Here is a 23,833-nt window from a genome sequence, read left to right as displayed (position 1 = left end):
AACTACAAATACCTAGGTGTCTGATTAGACTGTAAACTCTCCTTCCAGACTCACATTAAGCATCTCCAATCCAAAATTAAATCTAGACTCTAAATCTAGGCTTCCTATTTCGCAACAAAGCATCCTTCACTCATGCTGTCAAACATACCCTCGTAAAACTGACCATCCTACCAATCCTCAACTTCAGTGATGTCATTTACAAAATAGCCCCCAACACTCTACTCAACAAATTGGATGCAATCTATCACAGTGCCATCCGTCTTGTCACCAAAGCCCCATATACTTCCCACCACTACAACCTGTACGCTCTCATTGGCTGGCCCTCACTTCACACTCGTCGCCAAACCCACTGGCTTCAGGTCATCTACAAGTCTTTGATAGATAAGGCCCCGCCTTATCTCAGCTCACTGGTCACCATAGCAGCACCCACCCATAGCACGCGGTCCAGCAGGTATATCTCTCTAGTCACCCCAAAAGCCAATTCCTCCTTTGGCCGCCTTTCCTTCCAGTTCTCTGCTGCCAATGACTGGAAAGAATTGCAAAAATCACTGAAGCTGGAGACTCTTACCTCCCTCACTAGCTTTAAGCACCAGCTGTCTGAGCAGGTCACAGATCACTGCACCTGTACATAGCCCATCTGTAAATAGCCCATCCAACTACCTCATCCCCATGCTGTATTTATTTATCTTGCTCCTTTGCACCCCTGTGTCTCTACTTGCACATTCATCTTCTGCACATCAATCACTCTAGTGTATAATTGGTATATTGTAATTACTTCGCCACCATGGCCTATTTATTGCTTAACCTCCTTTTTCTTACCTCATTTGCACACACTGTATATAGATTTCCTTCAACTGTATTATTGACTGTATGTTTTGTTTATTCCATGTGTAACTCAGTGTTGTTGTATGTGTCAAACTGCTTTGCTTTATTCTTGGCCAGGTCACAGTTGTAAATGAGAACTTGTTCTCAACTTTCCTACCTGGCTAAATAAAGGTGAAAAAAATGAAAAAAGGAGGGCAATAATCAGAGAGGCAACAAAGAGACCAAAGATAACCCTGAAAGAGCTGCAAAGCGCCACAGCAGAGATTGGAGTATCTGTCCATAGGACCACTTTAAGCCGTACAATCCACAGAGATGGGCTTCATGGAAGAGTGGCCAGAAAATAATAAGCAAACATGTTTGGTGTTTGCCAAAAGGCATGTGGGAGACTCCCCAAACATATGGAAGAAGGTACTCTGGTTAGATGTGACTAAAATGTAGCTTTTTGGCCATCAAGGAAAATGCTATGTCTGGCGCAAACACAACACCTCTCATCACCCCGAGAACACCATCCCCACAGTGAAGCATGGTGGTGGAAGCATCATGCTGTGGGAATGTTTTTCATTGCCAGGGACGGTCAGAATTAAAGGAATGATGGATGGCGCTAAATACAGGGAAATTGTTGAGGGAAACCTGTTTGTCTTCCAGAGATTTGAGACTGGGACGGAGATTCACCTTCCAGCAGGACAATGACCCTAAGCATACTGCTAAAACAACACTCGAGTGGTTTAAGGTGAAACATTTAAATGTCTTGGAATGGCCTAGTCAAAGCCCAGACCTCAATCAAATTGAGAATCTGTGGTATGACTTAAAGATTGCTGTACACCAGCAGAACCCATCCAACTTGAAGGAGCTGAAGTAGTTTTGCCTTGAAGAATGGGCAAAAATGGCTAGATGTGCCAAGCTTAAAGAGACATACCCCAAGAGAAAGTATTGACTTTGGGGGGTAAATAGTTATGCACGCTCAAGTTTTCAGTTTTTTTGTCTTATTTCTTGTTTGTTTCACAACAAAAAAATATTTTGCATCTTCAAAGTGGTAGACATGTTGTGTAAATAAAATGATACAAACCCCCCAAAAATCTATTTTCATTCCAGGAAGTAAGGCAACAAAATAGGCACAATGCCAAGGGGGTGAATACTTTCGCAAGTAGAAAGCGATGGGTTAGACGAAGCCTACATCGCCAACCCATAAAGTAAAATGTAACATTCATATATGGCCAGCTATGTAAACTTTAACACTGATTTATCCCGCAAAAGTGACATTACTGATTACAATTTTGGACAGGTAACTAGTAACTGTAACGGATTACATTTAGAAAGTAACCTACCCAACCCTGATTCTACATGACCTGGTCGTCTGACAAGGGGGGGAATCCAGAGGGATCACGCACGTTGAGGGAAGGATGACTCATAGTAATGGCTGATACCATTCCATTAATTCTGTTCCAGCCATTACTAGGAGCCCGTCCACCAATTGAAAGTGCCACCAACTACTACTTAAACACACACATACACACACAGACACACACACAAGCGCCATGCTCTACCAACTGAGCCACAAGTATCTATGTCCAGATGTTTCCATACAACTCTCTGAAGAGTGACCTCTCTGTGAACCTGCCCCTTGTGACAGCAGTCAATTGGTCAACAGAACGCATTACATCAGGCACGCTATATTGTGACACATAGCGACTCTAGCCTGGTACCAGATCTATTTGCGCCATCTTGTCAACTCCTATTCTCATTGTCACACCAAACATTGACAATAGGAATTGGCAAGCCAGCACAAACAGATATAGGACCAGTCTAACATAGTGACTCTGGCAAAAGCATGTAGTTAAAGATAGAAACAACACAAAAATCACCCTATTCCCTACTTAGTGCACTAATTTTGAGGGCTCTGATCAAAATCAGTGCACTATATAGGGAATAGGGTGCCGTTTGGAATGCAAGCATGATTGTTGGGGTTGGAATAACTGTTCCAATACTGAAGCTCTGTAATACTTTACCGTAATTGGACAGTGAGATATATACCAAAGTTAATAAAGGGTGGGTGACCGTGCTATCACCTCTCTGAGTTCATATACACACCACTGGGACAAGACTCCCTGTCCATGTCTCATCAATGAGAGAGAAAGAGAGAGCGAGATAAACACACCCTGTTCTGGCTACTCAAACATTTTCAGTAAAACGATTTCCCAAAAAAATAAGTTAAGAAACGTAACTTAAATAGCTGAAGTGAGCAGTAATACAAATGGTATATTATTAAGGTACATTATTAATTTACCGCCCCAACTAAGCCACGCCTCCAATCAAGATGGTGCTGAAGAACATTTCTGACGTTTCACATTCTCCCAACTAATTGTGCTATTTTTTTTATTTATTTTTTTATCGCGTTTTGTGTAACAATTTTTTTTACTTATTGTGTACATAATGTTGCTGCTACCGTCTGTTATGACCAAAAATAACTTCTGGACATCAAAACAGCGATTACTCACCGTGGACTGGAAGAAACTTTTTTCCTTTAAAACGAGTCCGACGAGAAGGATATCCTGCTTTCACTGGAACCGGCCCAGATCCCCGCCTTTTGTGTGAAGAAAAGATTCAGGACAAGGGGCCGCAGATCGGGAAGCCTTCTGAGGATCCGTAGGCGAGTAAACTCCCACTGCCATCCGTTCTTCTTGCTAACGTGCAATCATTGGAAAATAAAATTGATGACCTACGATTAAGATTATCACACCAACGGGACATCAAAAACTGTAACATTGATATTTCACCAAGACATGGCTGAACGACGATACGGACAATATAGTGCTAGCGGGATTTTCCATGAACCGGCAGAACAGAGACGCTACCTCTGGTAAGACGAGGGGTGGGGGTGTGTGTCTATTTGTCAATAACAGCTGGTGCGCAATGTCTTGAGGTATTGCTCGCCTGAGGTAGAGTAGCTTATGATAAGCTATAGACCACACTATCTACCGTCTATTTACCACCACAGAATGAATCTGGCACTAAGACCGCTCTCAACCAACTCTATAAGGCCATAAGCAAAGAAGAAAATGCTCACCCAGAAGTGGTACCCCTAGTGGCCGGGGACTTTAATGCAGGCAAACTTACATCAGTTTTACCAAATTTTTACCAGCATGTCACATGCAACAAGAGAAAAGCAAAAACTAAAGCAGGAAGTACCAGTGACTCGCTCAATACGGAAGTGGTCAGATGACGCGGATGATACGCTACAGGACCATTTTGCTAGCAGAGATTGGAATATGTTCCGGGTTTCATCCAATGGCATTGAGGAGTACATCACATCAGTCATTGGCTTCATCAATAAGTGCATCGACGACGTTGTCCCCACAGTGACTGTACGTACATATCTCAACCAGAAGCCATGGATTACAGGCAACATCCGCATCGAGCTAAAGGCTAGATCTGCCGCTTTCAAGGAGCGGGAGATTAATCCGGACGTTTATAAGAAATCCTGCTATGCCCTCAGATGACCCATCAAACAAGCAAAGCGTCAACACAGGATAAAGATTGAATCCTACTACACCGGCTCTGATGCTCGTTGGATGTGGCAGGGCTTGAAAACTAACGGACTACAAAGGGAAATTCAAAAGCGAGCTGCCCAGTGACGCGAGCCTACCAGCCTTTTATGCTCGCTTCGAGGCAAGCAAGACTGAAGCATGCATGAGAGCACCAGCTGTTCTGGATGATTGTGTGATAACACTCTCGGTAGCCGATGTGAACAAAATCTTTTAACAGGTCAACATTCACAAAGCCGCTGGGCCAGACGGATTACCAGGACGTGTACTCAAAGCATGTGCGGACCAACTGTCAAGTGACTTCACTGACATTTTCAACCTTTCCCTGACCGAGTCTGTAATACCTACACATTTCAATAAGGCCACCATAGTCCCTGTGTCCAAGGAAGCAAAGGTAACCTGCCTAAATGATTACCACCCTGTGGCAGTCACGTCAATAGCCATGAAGTGCTTTGATAGGCAGGTCATGGCTCACATCAACAGCATCCTCCCGGACACCCTAGACCCACTCCAATTCGCATACCGCCCCAACAGATCCACAGATGATGTAATCTCAATCGCACTCCACGCTGACCTTTCGCACCTGGACAAAAGGAATACCGAACGGGGGGAATGCTGTTCATTGACTACAGCTCAGCATTCAACACCATCGTGCCCACGAAGCTCATCACTAAGATAAGGACTCTGGGACTAAACACCTCCCTCTGCAATTGGATCCTTGACTTCCTGACGGGCCGCCCCACAGGTGGTAAGTACACAGCCCCTCAGCACGTGAGTGCTCGGCATCTGACTATAAGGCGCTACAGAGGGTAGTGCGAACGGCCCAGTACATCACTGGGGCCAAGCTCCTGCCATCCAGGACCTATATAATAGGCGGTGTCATAGGAAAGCCCATAAAATTGTCAGAGACTCCAGTTACCCAAGTTATAGAAATGTTTTTTCTGCTAAACACGGCAAGCGGTACCAGAGTATCAAGTCTAGGACCAAAAGACTCCTCAACAGCTTCTACCCCCAAGCCATAAGATTGACTATGCATATATAATAAACAGTGAGTAGCAGCAGTGGGGGGCACTGCTGCTGCTCACTGTTTATTATCTATGCATAGTCACTTCAAACCCCACTTACATGTACAAATTACCTCAACTAACACACTGACTCGGTACCCTGTCCTTTGTATATAGCCTCGATATTATGTTACTTTTTATTATTACTTTTTATTTTAGTCTACTTGGTAAATATTTTCTTAACTCTTCTTGAACTTCACTGTTGGTGAAGGGCTTGTAAGTAAGCATTTCACAGTAAAGTCTACACTTGTTGTAGTCGGCGCATGTGACAAAGTTTGATTTGATTTTAATAATTTCCCAGTGTGCCTTGCCTTTTTTTTATCCATTTGTATAGTTTCCACCCATGACTGTATTTGTTAGTGACTGAGACATGGTTGTTGAATTTATCAATTTTCAGTCCTTTGGCCTTCCCCAAGTGAGTTCCTAGGTGAATATTATCATTATAATTGAACCATTACATATATGAGAAGGTCTTGTATAGTGGCCTGAAACTCAGTTCACAAGTAGGGTTGCAAACTTTCCCCAAACATTTTTCCTGTAATCTTCCAACCAGGATTTCTGGAAAACCTGGGAAATGTACTAACATTTTTAAACACTAACTGTAAATGACATTATGCTGGCTTGCAAAGTGATGTGTAATTCCTATTGGAATCTAGTCTGTATTAATCTATCCAACAGTTGAGATTTGTATTCACCCGCAATCTGCATTCATAATGACTGCTAGGGTTAACAACCATTTCACTTATCGTTGCAAAAATTCAATGATTGGATTAGTTTACAAAAAGTATTTTTGTGTAGCATAACATTGAATCAATCAATCACTCAATATACATGCATAAACACAGATATTAAAAACAATTCCAATAAATCTACCTGCAGTAGAGTATGCTGGGAAAAAAGTTAGTTTGTTATCATACTGTATCTTTAAAAAAAATTGTTGGTGTGACTTCTCATTTAGTTTTGAGTCAGTGCCATATTAACATTAAGTAATAATGACTTTTCCTTGACTTTGAGTACAACTTACTAGATGTATTTGAGTTAAAAAGGCTTTGGGGTTTAGAGTGATGTCCTCAACATCCATCATCTGCCTGTCAAAACCAGGGATGGAGGTAGTACTGGAGGAGAGGTTGAGACAGCATGAGAGAGAAAAAGAGGATGAAATTCATCAAAAGAAACATTTTTACAAATTAACTGAAAATACTGATAAGAGAGAACTAATCGTAACCAACATTTCGTAGTGATGGAGATGTCCCTTGATAATTATCAAACAAATATGAGCATGTAGGCCAATGTTTTGGTTTTGTTACCTCATCATTATCGAACCACAATAAGCTTCACAAGGATGAAAGCATCCTGCCAAAAGTATCCTGCCAAAATCGTCATAAAATAGCGTGGCTGTTACTGCATCCTCATCACAGTGATTCCTGGCCTATTGGTGGGAGGCTGGGAGCTGTCTTTTCAGCACCACACACACACACACACACACACACACACACACACACACACACACACACAATTATCATGACTCATATGTCGGGTTTACAGACACCTGTTTTCATAGAGCACTTCAGGTGGTGCCCCATTTCCCCCACCCCCAATTCTAGCCTTAACCATTAGTGGGGGAAAAGGCGAAACTGACCCAAGATCAGTGTCTAGAAGCAACTCGACCCCACACTGTGACCCCCCTGTGTGGCTTTGGATATCATGTAGGCTAGGTCTATCTAATCTACTGGTGCATCATCAGCATATGGAGCATTAAACTTCAACAGTCAACCAACAACAATATAGGCCTACTTTACGATTTCCACAATGTTGAATAAAACATTTTGAATCAATCTCCCTCTGTTTTGTTGATCTTTCACGTGAATGAATAAGATGAGGTGCGCTACTGTAGCCTATGTGGGCCTACATATTCATAGTCATATTTAAGCAAATGCATTTATTTAATTGATGATTTATTATGATTTGTTTGTTTGTTGTCACTGACTGGTTCATGAATACTGACCGCCTGGCTGCCATTCGCTTGGAGCGTCGCCTTTCTATAGATGGATTTCAGCACCATGGACAGCTCTCACACGTCCATGGTGGCTGTCGACTATTAAAAAAAAAATACATTAAAACTAAACAACAATTCTATACTGAAACTCTAAAGGTACAGGAAATCTAACACCAAAAACCCTGAATGCACTTTAAACGATGTTTTCCAAGCAGGCTACTCGTGAATGTTGCATACAATTATCGAATAGAGATGGCAAGGGTGCACTGAAACATAGGCCTCTATTTTAATGGCTCTTGACCAACCAGTCGGTGAAGTGTAAAACAATACTACAGGGTCGGAGCTTCCTCCAGGCCACATAATTTATACCTCAAATATGACTATGTGATAAAAAGAGAGCAGCTGTCGTAATTCTGTGTCAACGCCATTGTCGAGTTTACGACTGATAAAAGACTTCCCTAGGCTACATACAGCAGGTGAATAACGAGCAGTGCCAAATGCGACGGGGGAAAAGGCCTCTCGGCGGATTAGGCATGGAAGCCACCGGTGCCCTATTAACGTTATTGAAATGTACTCAATGTGGAGTGGAGTGGCCATGGCGGAACACCTGGCACCGAGTGGCCGCTACACCGCATGCGCAGCACAATACTGAAAAAAGACCACCACCTGCGTGTGGTGCGGTGCGGGATAATGCATGAATAGGAAAATAGTAGTAGCTATTGTAGTCTTTGCCATATACTAGCCTAGCACTAAAATAAAATATCTAACTCAACATTTTACAGAAAGAATTAACATGTAAATCTGGCTGATATTTGCTTGGAAATAGCCTATTTCTAGTGATATTGTGAAGCCTGTGGAAGGAAAGTTATGACACCTCAAGGCCTGGCTCTTTCTCCATTCCACAACCGATTTAAAACTCCTCAATTGTGGAAAAAGCAACCAAAGACACACATGCAAGACCTTAGACTACAAGGCCATATGTTTCTCATCCTGTTTGAGCCTTCTGGTAAGAGAGCAGAGGATCTCCTTGAATCTGACATCCGTTACCATGACGATCGACGACTGTATGGGACCAAACTGCATCTATTTAGGCAAAACCAACATATTGGGGGACGATCCCCGTCAGCCTACCTTACATTCATCCATGCATGTTCTCACTGAATATGCATCCGTTTCATATTTCTGAGTCATAAGCTCAAATTCCTCATATTTCTCCAGGGCGTGTTGGTCGTAGCGCTGGTACGCCTGGACGCACAGGCTGCACCTCGCCACATCGCCATCAATAATCACGTCAAGACTGCAGTTCAGATTGTCCGGACTCGTAGACCCGTAAAACAAATCCAAAAGAGAATAAGAATTACAAAAGGAAAGGTACAAATCACTTATATTTACAGTCCGGGTCCCTTCTTTTTCCGAAAGGTCCTTGCACAAATGGTCGGCGTCATCAAAAGTAAAGCAGTTTTTAGATAAACTATCGCGGTGGCAAGTTTCAAGTCGCCACAAAGGTTTGGTAGAATTCCCTACAAAAATAGCATATTCGTTTTCTCGGAGGCTGCTGTGTGCTAAATGGAGGTTGGATGATGGGATTGGGTTTGCAGATGGGTAAACTCCCATGTCCGTCAATGCAAACTTATCACGGGTCCTTGTCAATTTCGCCTCGGCGCAGAACCATAAGTGATCAGAGAGCAGAATGGTTACAAACAAGAGTGAAGCCAAGGACAGTCGCCATCTCTGGGCCCTCTCTGAGTCGGTGAATGGCTTTTCGTTCTCGCGGGGTTGTAGCCAGATTTTGAAGCCGTCTTCTTGCTGCAGACACGTCCAAGCACCCCTGGTCATATTTTGGTAACGCGCTTCTTCACCGGCCGACTCCACCGTGGGGGTTTCTCTGCCACAACATGCATTGACTTGGGGTCTAATTTGCGTTTTTCACCTCTTAAATGTTATATCGTAGGTGGTGCTGCTGGTTTACCTCCGCGATGATCTGTAATTCACATTCAATAAATGTGTTGGAGGAGATTAAGCCGTGATTTGATGGGGCCGCGTTCTCCATGGCTCTCCGATGAAGATGCTAGTTTTCTGTAGCAACATGTCTCGCTTCCCCCTCCTCTGCTCTAGCCTGCGCTCAGCACTGGTCCTTTGTGTAGACCCGTTTTACGGCAACCTGCATTTACGTTCGCCTTGAATCCGCCGGTGGTGGCTCTCGGATGAGGGCTGGGTTCTATGTCAGCACAGTGATTTTCGCTTACGTGTCTGCTAGGCGGCAAAGTGCCTGAGATGTTGTCTTTTGATGTCCACTGTCATCTTGGTCCTGGGTTAGTTGTCGCAATCATGTTCTTCTTGGAACACTTTCTGGAGGTGCTGTGTCGTGCGCGACATCTTTAGAGTTGCGACCGTTCCATTCTGACGCACCCGAAGGGTCTGTTTTCAGAAGGTGCCGCATCAGTAGCAATCCAGCTACTCTGAAAGCTAAAACAGAGTCTAGAAAATAGTGAGGACTCGAGAGACAGGAGAGTCAGCTCAACAAGTAGCCTAATGGATGGCAAAATAGAATATGAGATATTTAACCTCAGTCACAAAACGCAGCCATAGCGTTCGAGTGATAGCTGTCCATGATCCTGAAACCGGGAATGGTTTCATTTCTGTAAGCTTCCCCCACTAGTGGAGTTGAATGCAAAAAATAAAATTAACGATTCAAACTTTGCACCTGGTGTAAAGGCTTAGTTGATGTGACCCATAGGGGTTGATGTGTGATCTGTATGTAAAGCATGCATGCATTATTTTTGAATTATTACTGAATTATGGCCATGTAAATACTTCCATCAAGGTCAAAAGGAAGAAAAACACACAGACTCCTTTCATTTGCTTTGTCATGTTCATCAGGTGCACCTCATTATAAAATCATTATAACAGCATAACATTTAATCATGGCATAAAACATCCAGGTTGTTGTCATGTTCTAGCACAAAGATTGATTGTGTTCTATCATTCAGGGTGATATGGGTTCAGGATTGTATCCAAGGCAACTGATCATGTATTGTGTGGTGTGTTTGGCTGTGGACCTGTTTTTTCAGAGTGACATAATGTTTGTTTTTGTGTTGGTTTGTTTCTCTTTTATCCCGCAGGCTTATCTTTCAGCAGTCCTTCAAAGACATCACTAGTATAGCCTAAACACTACAATAAAACCAAAGCTACATTTGAAATACACCATTTAAAAAACAAAACAAAATGTTTTTCTTTCTCATTTACACAGTTAAATAACTGACACTCCAGAGTGGTATAGGTTGCATGAAACGCTAGATGAATAGCTAGATGAGCTTTGGTAAAGATTCCTGGAAACAAATCTCCTTGAACTAATTTCAGCACCAGGCGCTGTCCACCAATGCACAGACAGGTGGTGAACTGTACTCGCTCTCTTCTCTCCTGTAAAATACTTCTTAGTTCCTTCTCTATTCTCCACACAAATGTATTTACTACTCCTTCACAGATGCTTATTTTTTTAATTTTTTTTAGTAAATACCCAGTTGACACAAAGTAAAGCATGAGAGAAGATCGGTGGAAAGAAACAACCCATCATGCATTTGGAAGTCTTCCGCATCACTTTGTGTCCTTGTCATTGATGACTGCAATCTATAGGCAATTTACCACAGATGAGAAACTGAACTGAGGTCAGGGGTCATATTTACAAAGCATCTCAGAGTGGGAGTGCTGATCTAGGATCAGGTCCCCCTTGTCCATGTGATTTTATTCATTATGATCAAAAGTTAAAACTGAAGCTGTATCAGCACTCCTACTATGAGATGCTTTAAGAATATGGGCCCAGTTGTCTGAGAGCTAGCTGGTCTGAGAGCTGTGCTTTAAACAGTAGACTGCAGTGTAGAGGATGCAGACAAATAAGCTGATCAGAAGTTTTCTGTACAGGCAAAAGTGCAAAAAAATATGTTTCTGTCTGTCTGTCTTATTGAATTTCCTTTTTTATATCTCTCTCTCTCTCACACACATACAAACACACTGCTCACATACAAAGACAAACATGCAGCAGAAAGTAATATAAACACGCAGAAACCCAAATACACCATAGAAACACAATCAAACACTAATGTATATACACATACTGCATATACACAAATCCAATTACCACACGCAAACACACTTGACATGGCGGGTAAACAGGACGGACGGATTGAAGATTTCCGGGATTTACACAGAATTGGTTATGCAAACATAGATGCATTCTAGGAAACAATTATTGATATTATAGCATGCACATACACACACACACACACGCTATGGAATAGACAGGCAGGCTACTATTTCATTGCTTATGAGAAACACCTGCTATTGGTAGTTTGTTGTGTGGTGTCTTTTTGAGATATCATGGACTGTTGTCCGATAATTTTTGCTACCTTGTCTTTTTTTAATCTCATTAAAAACATCCTAAATTCTTAACTTTTTGGTGACAGGGGGCAGTATTCGGAAATTCAGATGAATAACGTGCCCAAATTAAACTGCCTGCTACTCGGGCCCAGAAGATTTTGTAGATTTGGATAGAAAACACTCTGAGGTTTCTAAAACTGTTTGAATGATGTCTGTGAGTATAACAGAACTCATATGACAGGCAAAAACCTGAGAAGAATCCAACCAGGAAGTGTGGAAATCTGAGGTTTGTAGTTTTTCAAGTGATTGCCTATCCAGTATACAGTGTCTGTGGGGTGATTTTGCACTTCCTAAGGCTTCCACTAGATGTCAACAGTCTTTGAACGTTGTTTCATGCTTCTACTGCGAATGGGGTGAGAATAAGAGGTCCTGGAGTCAGATGACTGAGAGAATGACATGAGCTCAGTGGCATGTGAGCTGTGTTCCTTTTCATTTCTGAACACATTGGAATTGTCCGGTTGGAATATTACTGAAGATTTATGATAAAAACATCCTAAAGATTGATGCTATACATCGTTTGACATGTTTCTATGAACGTAAATATAACTTTTTTTAAACTTTTCGTAGTGACATTTTGCGTGCGCTTCCTCCATTTGGAGTAGTGGACTAAACACGTGAACAAAAAGGAGGTATTTGGACATAAATTATGGACTTTATCGAACAAAACAAACATTTATTGTGGAACTGGGATTCCTGGGAGTGCATTCTGATGAAGATCATCAAAGGTAAGTGAATATTTATAATGCTATTTCTGATTTTAGTTGACTCCAAAATGGCGGGTATCTGTATTGCTTGTTGTTGTTGTCTGAGCGCTGTACTCAGATTATTGCAAAGTGTGCTTTCGCTGTAAAGTTTTTGGAAATCTGACACAGCAGTTGCATTAAGGAGAAGTGTATCTAAAATTCTTTGAATAACAGTTTAATATTTTATCAACGTTTATGATGAGTATTTCTGTAAATTGATGTGCTCATTCACCGGAAGTTTTGGAAGGCAAAACATTTCTGAACATTACACACTAATGTAAAATGGGGTTTTTGGATATAAATATGAACTTTATCGAGCAAAACATACATGTATTGTGTAACATGAAGTCCTATGAGTGCCATCTGATGAAGATCATCAAAGGTTAGTGATTCATTTTAGCTGTATTTCTGTTTTTTGTGACGCCTCTCCATGCTTGGAAAATGGCTGTGTGGTTTTTCTTGTCTCGGCGCTGTCCTAAACAATCTAATGTTATGCTTTCACCGTAAAGGCTTTTTGAAATCGGACAATGTGGTTGGATTAACGAGAAGTGTATCTTTAAAATGGGATGTAATAGTTGTATGTTTGAGAAATTTGAATTATGAGATTTTTGTTGTTAGGAATTTGCCGCCCTGCTATTTCACTGGCTGTTGAATAGTGTGTCAAGCCTATAACTGTATTGTCGTCTGCAAACTTGATGATTGAGTTGGAGGCGTGCATGGCCATGCGGTCCAGTACGGTTTGAGTAATTGCTGTCCTGATAGCTTTTTTCGGTCATAAGTGGCAGACGGTGGCAGAAATATTATGTACAAAATAAGTTACAAATAAGGCAAAAAAACACACACAATAGCACAATTGGTTAAGAGCCTGTAAAACGGCAGCCATCTCCTCCGGCGCCAATGAACTTTAACATATCAGCTAACCATATCATATGATATAGCAATCAAATGCTCAACTGTGCAGTCAATAAAGTGGAGCACAATCATTGGTTGATGCAATGCAATGTAGTTGGGGGGAACGCCACCAAAAGCTTGATCATTAGGAAACATTTTCCCCCAGTATACCCTATACTTGATTCAGAACTGATACTTAACAGCTTCTACCCCCAAGCCATAAGACTCCTGAACAGCTATTAAATGTCTACCCAGACTATTTGCATTGCCCCCCCCTCCCCTCCCTCTCTTTTACGCTGCTGCTACTCTCTGGTTATTATCTATGCATGGTCACTTTAACTCTACCTACATGTACATATTACCTCAATTACCTCAAAAAACCTGTGCCCCTGCACATTGACTCTGTACTGGCACCCCCGTATATAGCCTCACTACTGTTATTTTACTGCTGCTCTTTAACTTGTTAGACTTCAGTGCAGCTCTTGACATTATCGATCATAGTCTGCTGTTGGAAAAACTGATGTTTTATGGCTTTACACCCCCTGCTATAATATGGATAAAGAGTTACTTGTCTAATTCCCCAGGGTAGCTGCTTAGGCCCATCGCTTTTTTCAATTTATACTAACCATATGGCACTGACTTTGAGTAAAGTCAGTGTCTTTGTATGCGGATGACTCAACACTATACACGTCAGCTACAACAGCGACTGAAATGACTGCAACACTCAACAAAGAGCTGCAGTTAGTTTCAGAGTGGGTGGCAAGGAATAAGTTAGCCCTAAATATTTCTAAAACTAAAAGCATTGTATTTGGAACAATACACTCACTAAACCCTAAACCTCAACTAAATCTTGTAATAAATAATGTGGAAATTGAGCAAGTTGAGATGACTAAACTGCTTGGAGTAACCATAGATTGTAAACTGTCATGGTCAAAACATATTGATGCAGTAGTAGCTAAAATGGGGAGAAGTCAGTCTATAATAAAGCAATGCTCTGCCTCCTTAACAACACTATCAACAAGGCAGGTCCTACAGGCCCTAGTTTTATCGCACCTTGACTACTGTTCAGTCGTGTGGTCATGTGCCACAAAAAAAAGGACTTAGGAAAATTGCAGTTGGCTCAGAACAGGGCAGCACAGCTTGCCTCTGATGTACACAGAGAGCTAATATTAATAATATGCATGTCAATCTCTCCTGGCTGAAAGTGGAGGAGAGATTGACTTCATCACTACTTTTATTTATGAGAGGTATTGACATGTTGAATGCACCGAGCTGTCTGTCTAAACTACTGGCACACAGCTCGGACACCCATGCATACCCCACAAGACATGCCACAAGAGGTCTCTTCACATACCCCAAGTCCAGAACAGACTATGGGAGGCACACAGTACTACATAGAGCCATGACTACATGGAACTCTATTCCACATCAAGTAATTGACGCAAGCAGTAAAATTAGATTTAAAAAAACAAATTAAAAAAACACCTTTTGGAACAGCGGGGACTGTGAAGCAACACAAACATTGGCACACACACACACACACACACACACACACACACACACACACACACACACACACACACACACACACACGTTAGCATACGCACTATGCATATATACCCTACTCAAGAAATTGGATGCAGTCTATCACAGTGCCATCCGTTTTGTCACCAAAGCCCATATACAACCCACCACTGCGACCTGTACGCTCTCGTTGGCTGGCCCTCGCTTCATACTCGTCGCCAATAAACCCACTGGCTCCAGGTCATCTACAAGACCCTGCTAGGTAAAGTCCCGCCTTATCTCTGCTCGCTGGTCACCATAGCTGCACCCATCCGTAGCACACGTTCCAGCAGGTATATCTCACTTGTCACCCCCAAAGCCAATTCCTCCTTTGGCCGCCTCTCCTTCCAGTTCTCTGCTGCCATTGACTGGAACGAACTACAAAAATCTCTGAAACTGGAAACACTTATCTCCCTCACTAGCTTTAAGCACCAGCTGTCAGAGCAGCTCACAGATCACTGCACCTGTACATAGCCCATCTATAAATAGCCCAAACAACTACCTCTTCCCCTACTGTATTTATTTATTTATTTATTTTGCTCCTTTGCACCCCAGTATTTCTACTTTGCACACTCATCTACTGTCAAATCTACCATTCCAGTGTTTTAATTGCTATATTGTGTTTACTTCGCCACCATGGCCTATTTATTGCCTTTACCTCCCTTATCTCACCTCATTTACTCACATTGTATATAGACTTATTTTTCTACTGTATTATTGACTGTATGTTTGTTTTACTCCATGTGTAACTCTGTGTTGTTATATGTGTCGAACTGCTTTGCTTTATCTTGGCCAGGTCGCAGTTGTAAATGAGAACTTGTTCTCAACTTGCCTACCTGGTTAAATAAAGGGGAAATAACATAAATACATACATACACCTGAATTTAGTACTGTAGATATGTGGTGGAGTAGGGGCATGAGGGCACACAGTGTGTTGTGAAATCTGTGAATGTATTGTAATGTTTTTAAAATTGTGTAGACTGTCTTAATTTTACTGGACCCCAAGAAGAGTAGCTGCTGCTTTGGCATCAGCTAATGGGGATCCATAATATATACAAATACAAACTATTTGTTATTTTTATTTAAATGTTTTTCTCATCTATTTTGTCACTTAACACTTATTTTTCTTTAATCTGCATTGTTCATTAAGGGCTTGTAAGTTAACATTTCACTGTTGTATTCTGCGCATGTGACAAATACAATTGACTTGACACCTACCCAAGCATTGTGAGATCTGGCAGCCACCTTTGTTTACAGTGCATGTGGACTGCTTGTGTATTAAATGGGCAGGTGCGCTTTTGACTTGGCAGTAGAAAAAATGATTTTGCAATCAGAAGCAAAGCTGAGCTATTAATTTATATCGCAAACCAGTTTTCCTAGTTGTGTTTTGACAGGAAGTGAAATCAACACACTTTGATGGGAATGTCCCAAATTTTATTGGTCACATACACGTGGTTAGCAGATGTTAATGCGAGAGTAGCGAAATGCTTGTTCTTCTAGTTCCGACTGTGCAGTAAAATCTAACAAGTAATCTAACAAATTCACAACAACTACCTTATACACACAAATGTAAAGGGATGAATAAGAATGTGTACATATAAATATATGGATGAGTGATGGCATAGGCAGTAGATTGTGTAGAATACAGTATGTACATGAGATGAGTAATGTGGTGTTATTTAAAGTGACTAGTGATCCCTCTATGTAAACATGATTAAAGTGCCGTTATTTAAAGTGACTAGTGATACCTTTATTAAGTCTGTTTATTTAAGTGGCCAGAGATTTGAGTCTGTATGTTGGCAGCAGCCTCTCTGTTAGTGATGGCTGTTTAAGAGTCTGATGGCCTTGAGATAAAAGCTGTTCTTCAGTCTCTCGGTCCCAGCTTTGATGCACCTGTACTGACCTTGCCTTGTGGATGATACTGGGGTGAACAGGCAGCGGCTCGGGTGGTTGTTGTCCTTGATGATCTTTTTGGCCTTCCTGTGACATCGGGTGCTGTAGGTGACCTGGAGGGCAGGTAGCTTGCCCTCGGTGATGTGTTGTGCAGACCGCACTACCCTCTGCAGAGTCTTGCGGTTGTGGGCGGTGCAATTGCCGTACCAGGCGGTGATACAGCCCGACAGGATGCTCTCGATTGTGCATTTGTAAAAGTTAGTCAGGGTTTTAGGTGACAAGCCAAATTTCTTCACCACACTGTGGGTGGACCATTTCAGTGTGTCTGTGATGTGTACGCAGAGGAACTTAAAACTGTCCACCTTCTCCAGTGCTGTCCCTTTAATGTGGATAGGGGGGTGCTGCCTCTGCTGTTTCTGAAGTCCACGATCATCTCCTTTGTTTTGTTGACATTGAGTGAGAGCTTATTTTCCTGACACCACACTCCGAGGGCCCTCACCTCCTCACTGTAGGCTGTCTCATCGTTGTTGGTAATCAAGCCTACCACTGTAGTGTGATCTGCAAACTTGATGATTGAGTTGGAGGTGTGCATGGCCATGCAGTCATGGGTGAACAGGGAGTACAGGAGAGGGCTGAGAACGCACCCTTGTGGGGCCCCAGCGTTGAGGATCAGTGGGGTGGAGATGTTTCCTACCTTCACCACCAGGGGGCGTCCCGTCAAAGTCCTGGACCCAATTGCACAGGGTGGGGTCGAGACCCAGGAACTCGAGCTTAATGACGAGTTTGGAGGGTATTATGCTGTTAAATGCTGAGCTGTAGTCAATGAACAGCATTCTTACATAGGTATTCCTCTTGTCCAGATGGGATAGGGCAGTGTGCAGTGTGATGGCGATTGCTTCGTCAGTGCACCTATTGGGCTGTTAAGCAAAATGGATAGGGTATCAGGTAGGGTGGAGGTGATATGGTCCTTGACTAGTCACTCAAAGCACTTCATGATGACAGAAGTGAGTGCAATGGGGCGATAGTCATTTAGTTCAGTTACCATAGCTTTCTTGGGAACAGGAACAATGGAGGCCATCTTGAAGCATGTGGGGACAGCAGACTGGGATAGGGATTGGTTGAATATGTCCGTAAACACACCAGCCAGCTGGTCTGCGCATGCTCTGAGGACGCGGCTAGGAATGCCGTCTGGGCCGGCAGCCTTGCCAGGGTTAACACGTTTAAATGTTTTACTCACGTGGCAACGTAGAAGGAGAGCCCACAGTCTTTGGTAGCAGACCGTGTCAGTGGCACTGTATTGTCCTCAAAGCGAGCAAAGAAGTTGTTATTTTGTCTGGGAACAAGACGTCGGTGTCTGCGACAGGGGTGGTTTTCTTTTTGTAATCTGTGATTGACTGTAGACCCTGCCACATGCGTCTCGTGTTTGAGCCATTGAATTGCGACTCTACTTTGTCTCTATACTGATGCTTTGCTTGTTTGATTGCCTTGCTGAGGGAATAGCTGTACTATTTTTATTCGGTCGTGTTTTCGGTCGCCTTGCCATGATTAAAAGCGGTGGTTCGCACTTTCACACCAATGCTGCCATCAATCCACTGTTTCTGGTTAAAGAAGGTTTTAATGGTCACAGAGGGAACGATATCTCCGATGCACTTGCTAATAAACTCGCTCACCGAGTCAGCGTATACATCAATGTTATTGTCTGAGGCTATCCGGAACATATCCCAGACCACATCATCGAAGCAATCTTGAAGCGTGGAATCCGATTGGTCAGACCAGCATTGTATTGACCTGAGCACGGGCGTTTCCTGTTTTAGTTTCTGTCTATAGGCTGGGAGCAACAAAATGGAGTCATGGTCAGATTTGCCGAAGGCAGGGTGGGGGAGGACTTGTATGTATCACGGAGGTTCGAGTAGCAATGATCCAGAAAGCTATCAGCTCTTGTCGCACATTCGATATGATGATAGAATTTAGGTTAGCTTTGTTACAATTCACCAACTACTTCTCTGATAGAGTTCAGTGTGTCAAATCGGAGGGCCTGTTGTCCGGACCTCTGGCAGTCTCTATGGGGGTGCCACAGGGTTCAATTCTCGGGCCGACTCTCTTCTCTGTATACATCTATGATGTCGCTCTTGCTGCTGGTGATTCTCTGATCCACCTCTACGCAGATGACACCATTCTGTATACATCTGGCCCTTCTTTGGACATTGTGTTAACTAACCTCCAGACGAGCTTCAATGCCATACAACTCTCCTTCCGTGGCCTCCAACTGCAAGTAAAACTAAATGCATGCTATTCAACCGATCCCTGCTCGCACCCGCTCGCCCGTCCAGCATCACTACTCTGGACGGTTCTGACTTAGAATATGTGGACGACTACAAATACCTAGGTGTCTGGTTAGACTGTAAACTCTCCTTCCAGACTCACAATAAGCATCTCCAATCCAAAATTAAATCTAGAATTGGCTTCCTATTTCGCAACAAAGCATCCTTCACTCATGCTGCCAAACATACCCTTGTAAAACTGACCATCCTACCGATCCTCGACTTTGGTGATGTCATTTACAAAATAGCCTCCAACACTCTACTCAACAAATTGGATGCAGTCTATCACGTCACCCCGCAGTTCTCTCACGTCACCCCGCTCCTCCGCTCTCTCCACTGGCTTCCAGTCGAAGCTCGCATCCGCTACAAGACCATGGTGCTTGCCTACGGAGCTGTGAGGGGAACGGCACCTCCGTACCTTCAGGCTCTGATCAGGCCCTACACCCAAACAAGGGCACTCCGTTCATCCACCTCTGGCCTGCTCGCTTCCCTACCTCTGAGGAAGCACAGTTCCCGCTCAGCCCAGTCAAAACTGTTCGCTGCTCTGGCACCCCAACGGTGGAACAAGCTCCCTCACGACGCCAGGACAGCGGAGTCAATCACCACCTTCCGGAGACACCTGAAACCCCACCTCTTCAAGGAATACCTGGGATAGGATAAAGTAATCCTTCTAACCCCCCCCTTAAAAGATTTAGATGCACTATTGTAAAGTGGTTGTTCCACTGGATATTATAAGGTGAATGCACCAATTTGTAAGTCGCTCTGGATAAGAGCGTCTGCTAAATGACTTAAATGTAAATGTCTATCACAATGCCATCCGTTTTGTCACCAAAGCCCCATATACTTCCCACCACTGCCCCATATACTACCCACCACTGCGACCTGTACGATCTCGTTGGCTGGCCCTCGTTTCATACTCGCAGCCAAACCCACTGGCTCCAGGTCATCTACAAGTCTCTGCTAGGTAAAGCCCCGCCTTATCTCAGCTCACTGGTAGCACACGCTCCAGCAGGTTTATCTCACTGGTCACCCCCAAAGCCAATTCTTCCTTTGGCCGCCTTTCCTTCCAGTTCTCTGCTGCCAATGACTGGAACGAACTGCAAAAATCACTGAAGCTGGAGACTCATATCTGACCTCACTAGCTTTAAGCACCAGTTGTCAGAGCAGCTCACAGATCACTGCACATAGCCCATCTGTAAATAGCCCATCCAACTACCTCATCCCCATACTGTATTTATTTATATTGCTCCATTGCACCCCAGTATCTCTACTTGGACATTCATCTTCTGCACATCTACCATTCCAGTGTTTAATTGCTATATTGTAATTCGCCACCATAGCCTATTTATTGCCCTACCTCCCTTATCCTACCTCATTTGCACACACTGTATACAGACTTATTCTACTGTATTATTGACTGTATGTTTGTTTATCCCATGTGTAACTCTGTGTTATTGTATGTGTCGAACTGCTTTGCTTTATCTTGGCCAGGTCGCAGTTGTAAATGAGAACTTGTTCTCAGCTAGCCTACCTGGTTAAATAAAGGTGAAATAAATAAAATAAAACAAATCCCCAGCTACAATAAATCAGCCTCAGGATGTATGGTTTCCATAGAGTCCAATGAAGTTCTTTCAGGGCCGACGAGGGATTTGCTTGGGGGGGGGGAGGATTATGCATGGCTGTGACTATAATCGAAGAGAATTCTCTTGGAAGATAATGCGGTCGGCATTTGACTGTAAGGAACTCTAGGTCGCGTGAGCAAAATTACTTGGGTTCCTGTATGTTGTTGTGATTACTCGTGCCCTAATTTCGTCCACCTTGTCATCTAGAGATTGGACAATGGTGAGTAATATGCTCGGAAGAGGTGGATGGTGTGCTCGCCTTCTGAGTCTGACCAGTAGGCCGCTTCATCTGCCTCTCCTGCGGCGACCGTGTTGTTTTGGGTCAGCCTCTGGGATAAGATTGCATGTCCAGGGTGGAGGTCTGAACAAAGGATCCGCTTCGGAAAGATGTATTCCTGGTCGTAATGATGGTAAGTTGACATTGCTTTTATATCCAATAGTTCTTCCCGGCTGTATGTCTGTATCTCTGACAGACGTTGTGTCAGAGATATAGCGGCAGTGAGAAGAGACTTTCACCCACTGGTGTCAATGTGCAAATCAGGTAATATTCATTATATCTGTAAATTTGTCATTTTAGTCGAATCAAGATACATTTTAGATCTGTGAGGATTTTATAAACTTGGTTAACCTCTTACATCTAGACGTTCCGCTAGCGGAACACCTGCTCCAATATCCAATGATAGGCGTGGCGCGAAATACAAATTCCTCAAAAATACAAAAACTTCAATTTTTCAAACATATGACTATTTAAGAGCATTTTAACCTCTTATGGCTAGGGGGCAGTATTTTCACGGCTGGATAAAAAACGTACCCGATTTAATCTGGTTACTAATCCTACCCAGTAACTAGAATATGCATATACTTATTATATATGGATAGAAAACACCAAAAGTTTCTAAAACTGTTTGAATGGTGTCTGTGAGTATAACTGAACTCAAATGGCAGGTCAAAACCTGAGAGATTCCTTTACAGGAAGTGGCCTGTCTGACCATTTCTGGAACTTCTTTGCCATCTCTATCTTTTACTAAGGATCTCTGCTCTAACGTGACACTTCCTACGTCTTCCATGGGCGCTCAGAGCCCGGGAAAAACCTGAATGTCGTCATCCCAGCCCCAGGCTGAAACACATTATCGCCTTTCTCAAGTGGCCGATCAAGGGACTGTGGGCTTAGGCGCGTGACCTGGCCGCCCCCGTCTTTGTGATTTTTTCCTCTGTTTGCCGAAAAGGAGATTCCCGGTCGGAATATTATCGCTTTTCTACGAGAAAAATGGCATAAAAATTGATTTTAAACAGCGGTTGACATGCTTCGAAGTACGGTAATGGAATATTTAGATTTTTTTTGTCACGAATTGCACCATGCGCACGACCCTTCTTTACCATTTTGGATAGTGTCTGGAACGCACGAACAAAACGCCGCTATTCGGATATAACGATGGATTATTTTGGACCAAACCAACATTTGTTATTGAAGTAGCAGTCCTGGGAGTGCGTTCTGACGAAGACAACAAAGGTAATGAAACTTTTGTAATAGTAAATCGGAGTTTGATCAGGGCTAAACTTGGTCGGTGTCTAAATGGCTAGCCGTGATGGCTGGGCTATCTACTGAGAATATTGCAAAATGTGCTTTCACCGAAAAGCTATTTTAAAATCGGACACATCGAGTGCATAGAGGAGTTCTGTATCTATAATTCTTAAAATAATTGTTATGTTTTTTGTGAACGTTTATCGTGAGTAATTTAGTAAATTCACCGGATGTTTGCGGGGGGTATGCTAGTTCTGAACGTCACATGCTAATGTAAAAAGCTGTTTTTTGATATAAATATGAACTTGATTGAACAAAACATGCATGTATTGTATAACATAATGTCCTAGGGGTGTCATCTGATGAAGATCATCAAAGGTTAGTGCTGCATTTAGCTGTGGTTTGGGTTTATGTGACATTATATGCTAGCTTGAAAAATGGGTGTCTGATTATTTCTGGCTGGGTACTCTGCTGACATAATCTAATGTTTTGCTTTCGTTGTAAAGCCTTTTTGAAATCGGACAGTGTGGTTAGATTAACGAGAGTCTTGTCTTTAAAATGGTGTAAAATAGTCATATGTTTGAGAAATTGAAGTAATAGCATTTCTAAGGTATTTGAATATCGCGCCACGGGATTCAACTGGCTGTTGAGTAGGTGGGACGATTTCGTCCCGCTGGCCCTAGAGAAGTTAAAAAATGAGCTGTTAATCTAAGAAATGGACATCGTTTTCATCAATCCAGCTTCTTTCTATGTTGCTACCCATTCCAGGGTTATGACTGTAACCACCAGAGGACTTGAAAATGAGCCGGAGCTGAGAGGATCACCAAAACTAAAGGTATTTTGGTTTCAGAGCATTTTTCAAACATATGACTATTTCACAGCATTTTAAAGACAAGACTCTCCTTTATCTAACCACACTGTCCGATTTCAAAAAGGCTTTACAGCGAAAGCAAAACATTAGATTATGTCAGCAGAGTACCAAGCCAGAAATAATCAGACACCCATTTTTCAAGCTAGCATATAATGTCACAAAAAACAAAACCACAGCTAAATGCAGCACTAACCTTTGATCTTCATCAGATGACAACCCTAGGACATTATGTTATACAATGCATGCATGTTTTGTTCAATCAAGTTCATATTTATATCAAAAACCAGCTTTTTACATTAGCATGTGACGTTCAGAACTAGCATACCCCCCGCAAACATCCGGTGAACTTACTAAATTACTCACGATAAACGTTCACAAAAAACATAACAATTATTTTAAGAATTATAGATACAGAACTCCTCTATGCACTCGATGTGTCCGATTTTAAAATAGCTTTTCGGTGAAAGCACATTTTGCAATATTCTCAGTAGATAGCCCAGCCATCACGGCTAGCCATTTAGACACCGACCAAGTTTAGCCCTGATC

General features: G+C 42.7%; 1 protein-coding gene across 1 annotated transcript in view; it reads right to left on the bottom strand.

The window, feature by feature from the left end:
• nalf1a (NALCN channel auxiliary factor 1a) overlaps positions 1 to 9,852 on the bottom strand; it is an 85,407-nt gene extending 75,555 nt beyond the window's left edge. The window contains exon 1 of the mRNA XM_014151342.2: positions 8,559 to 9,852. Within this exon, the coding sequence (XP_014006817.1) occupies positions 8,559 to 9,263 (705 nt within the window). The 5' untranslated portion in view covers positions 9,264 to 9,852. The remainder of the gene's footprint in view (positions 1 to 8,558) is intronic.
• Positions 9,853 to 23,833: the final 13,981 nt, after the last annotated feature.

The sequence above is a fragment of the Salmo salar genome, chromosome ssa17, assembly GCF_905237065.1.
Source record: "Salmo salar chromosome ssa17, Ssal_v3.1, whole genome shotgun sequence".
NCBI classification, from domain to species: Eukaryota; Metazoa; Chordata; class Actinopteri; order Salmoniformes; family Salmonidae; genus Salmo; species Salmo salar.
This window is presented reverse-complemented; position numbering and strand designations above follow the sequence as displayed.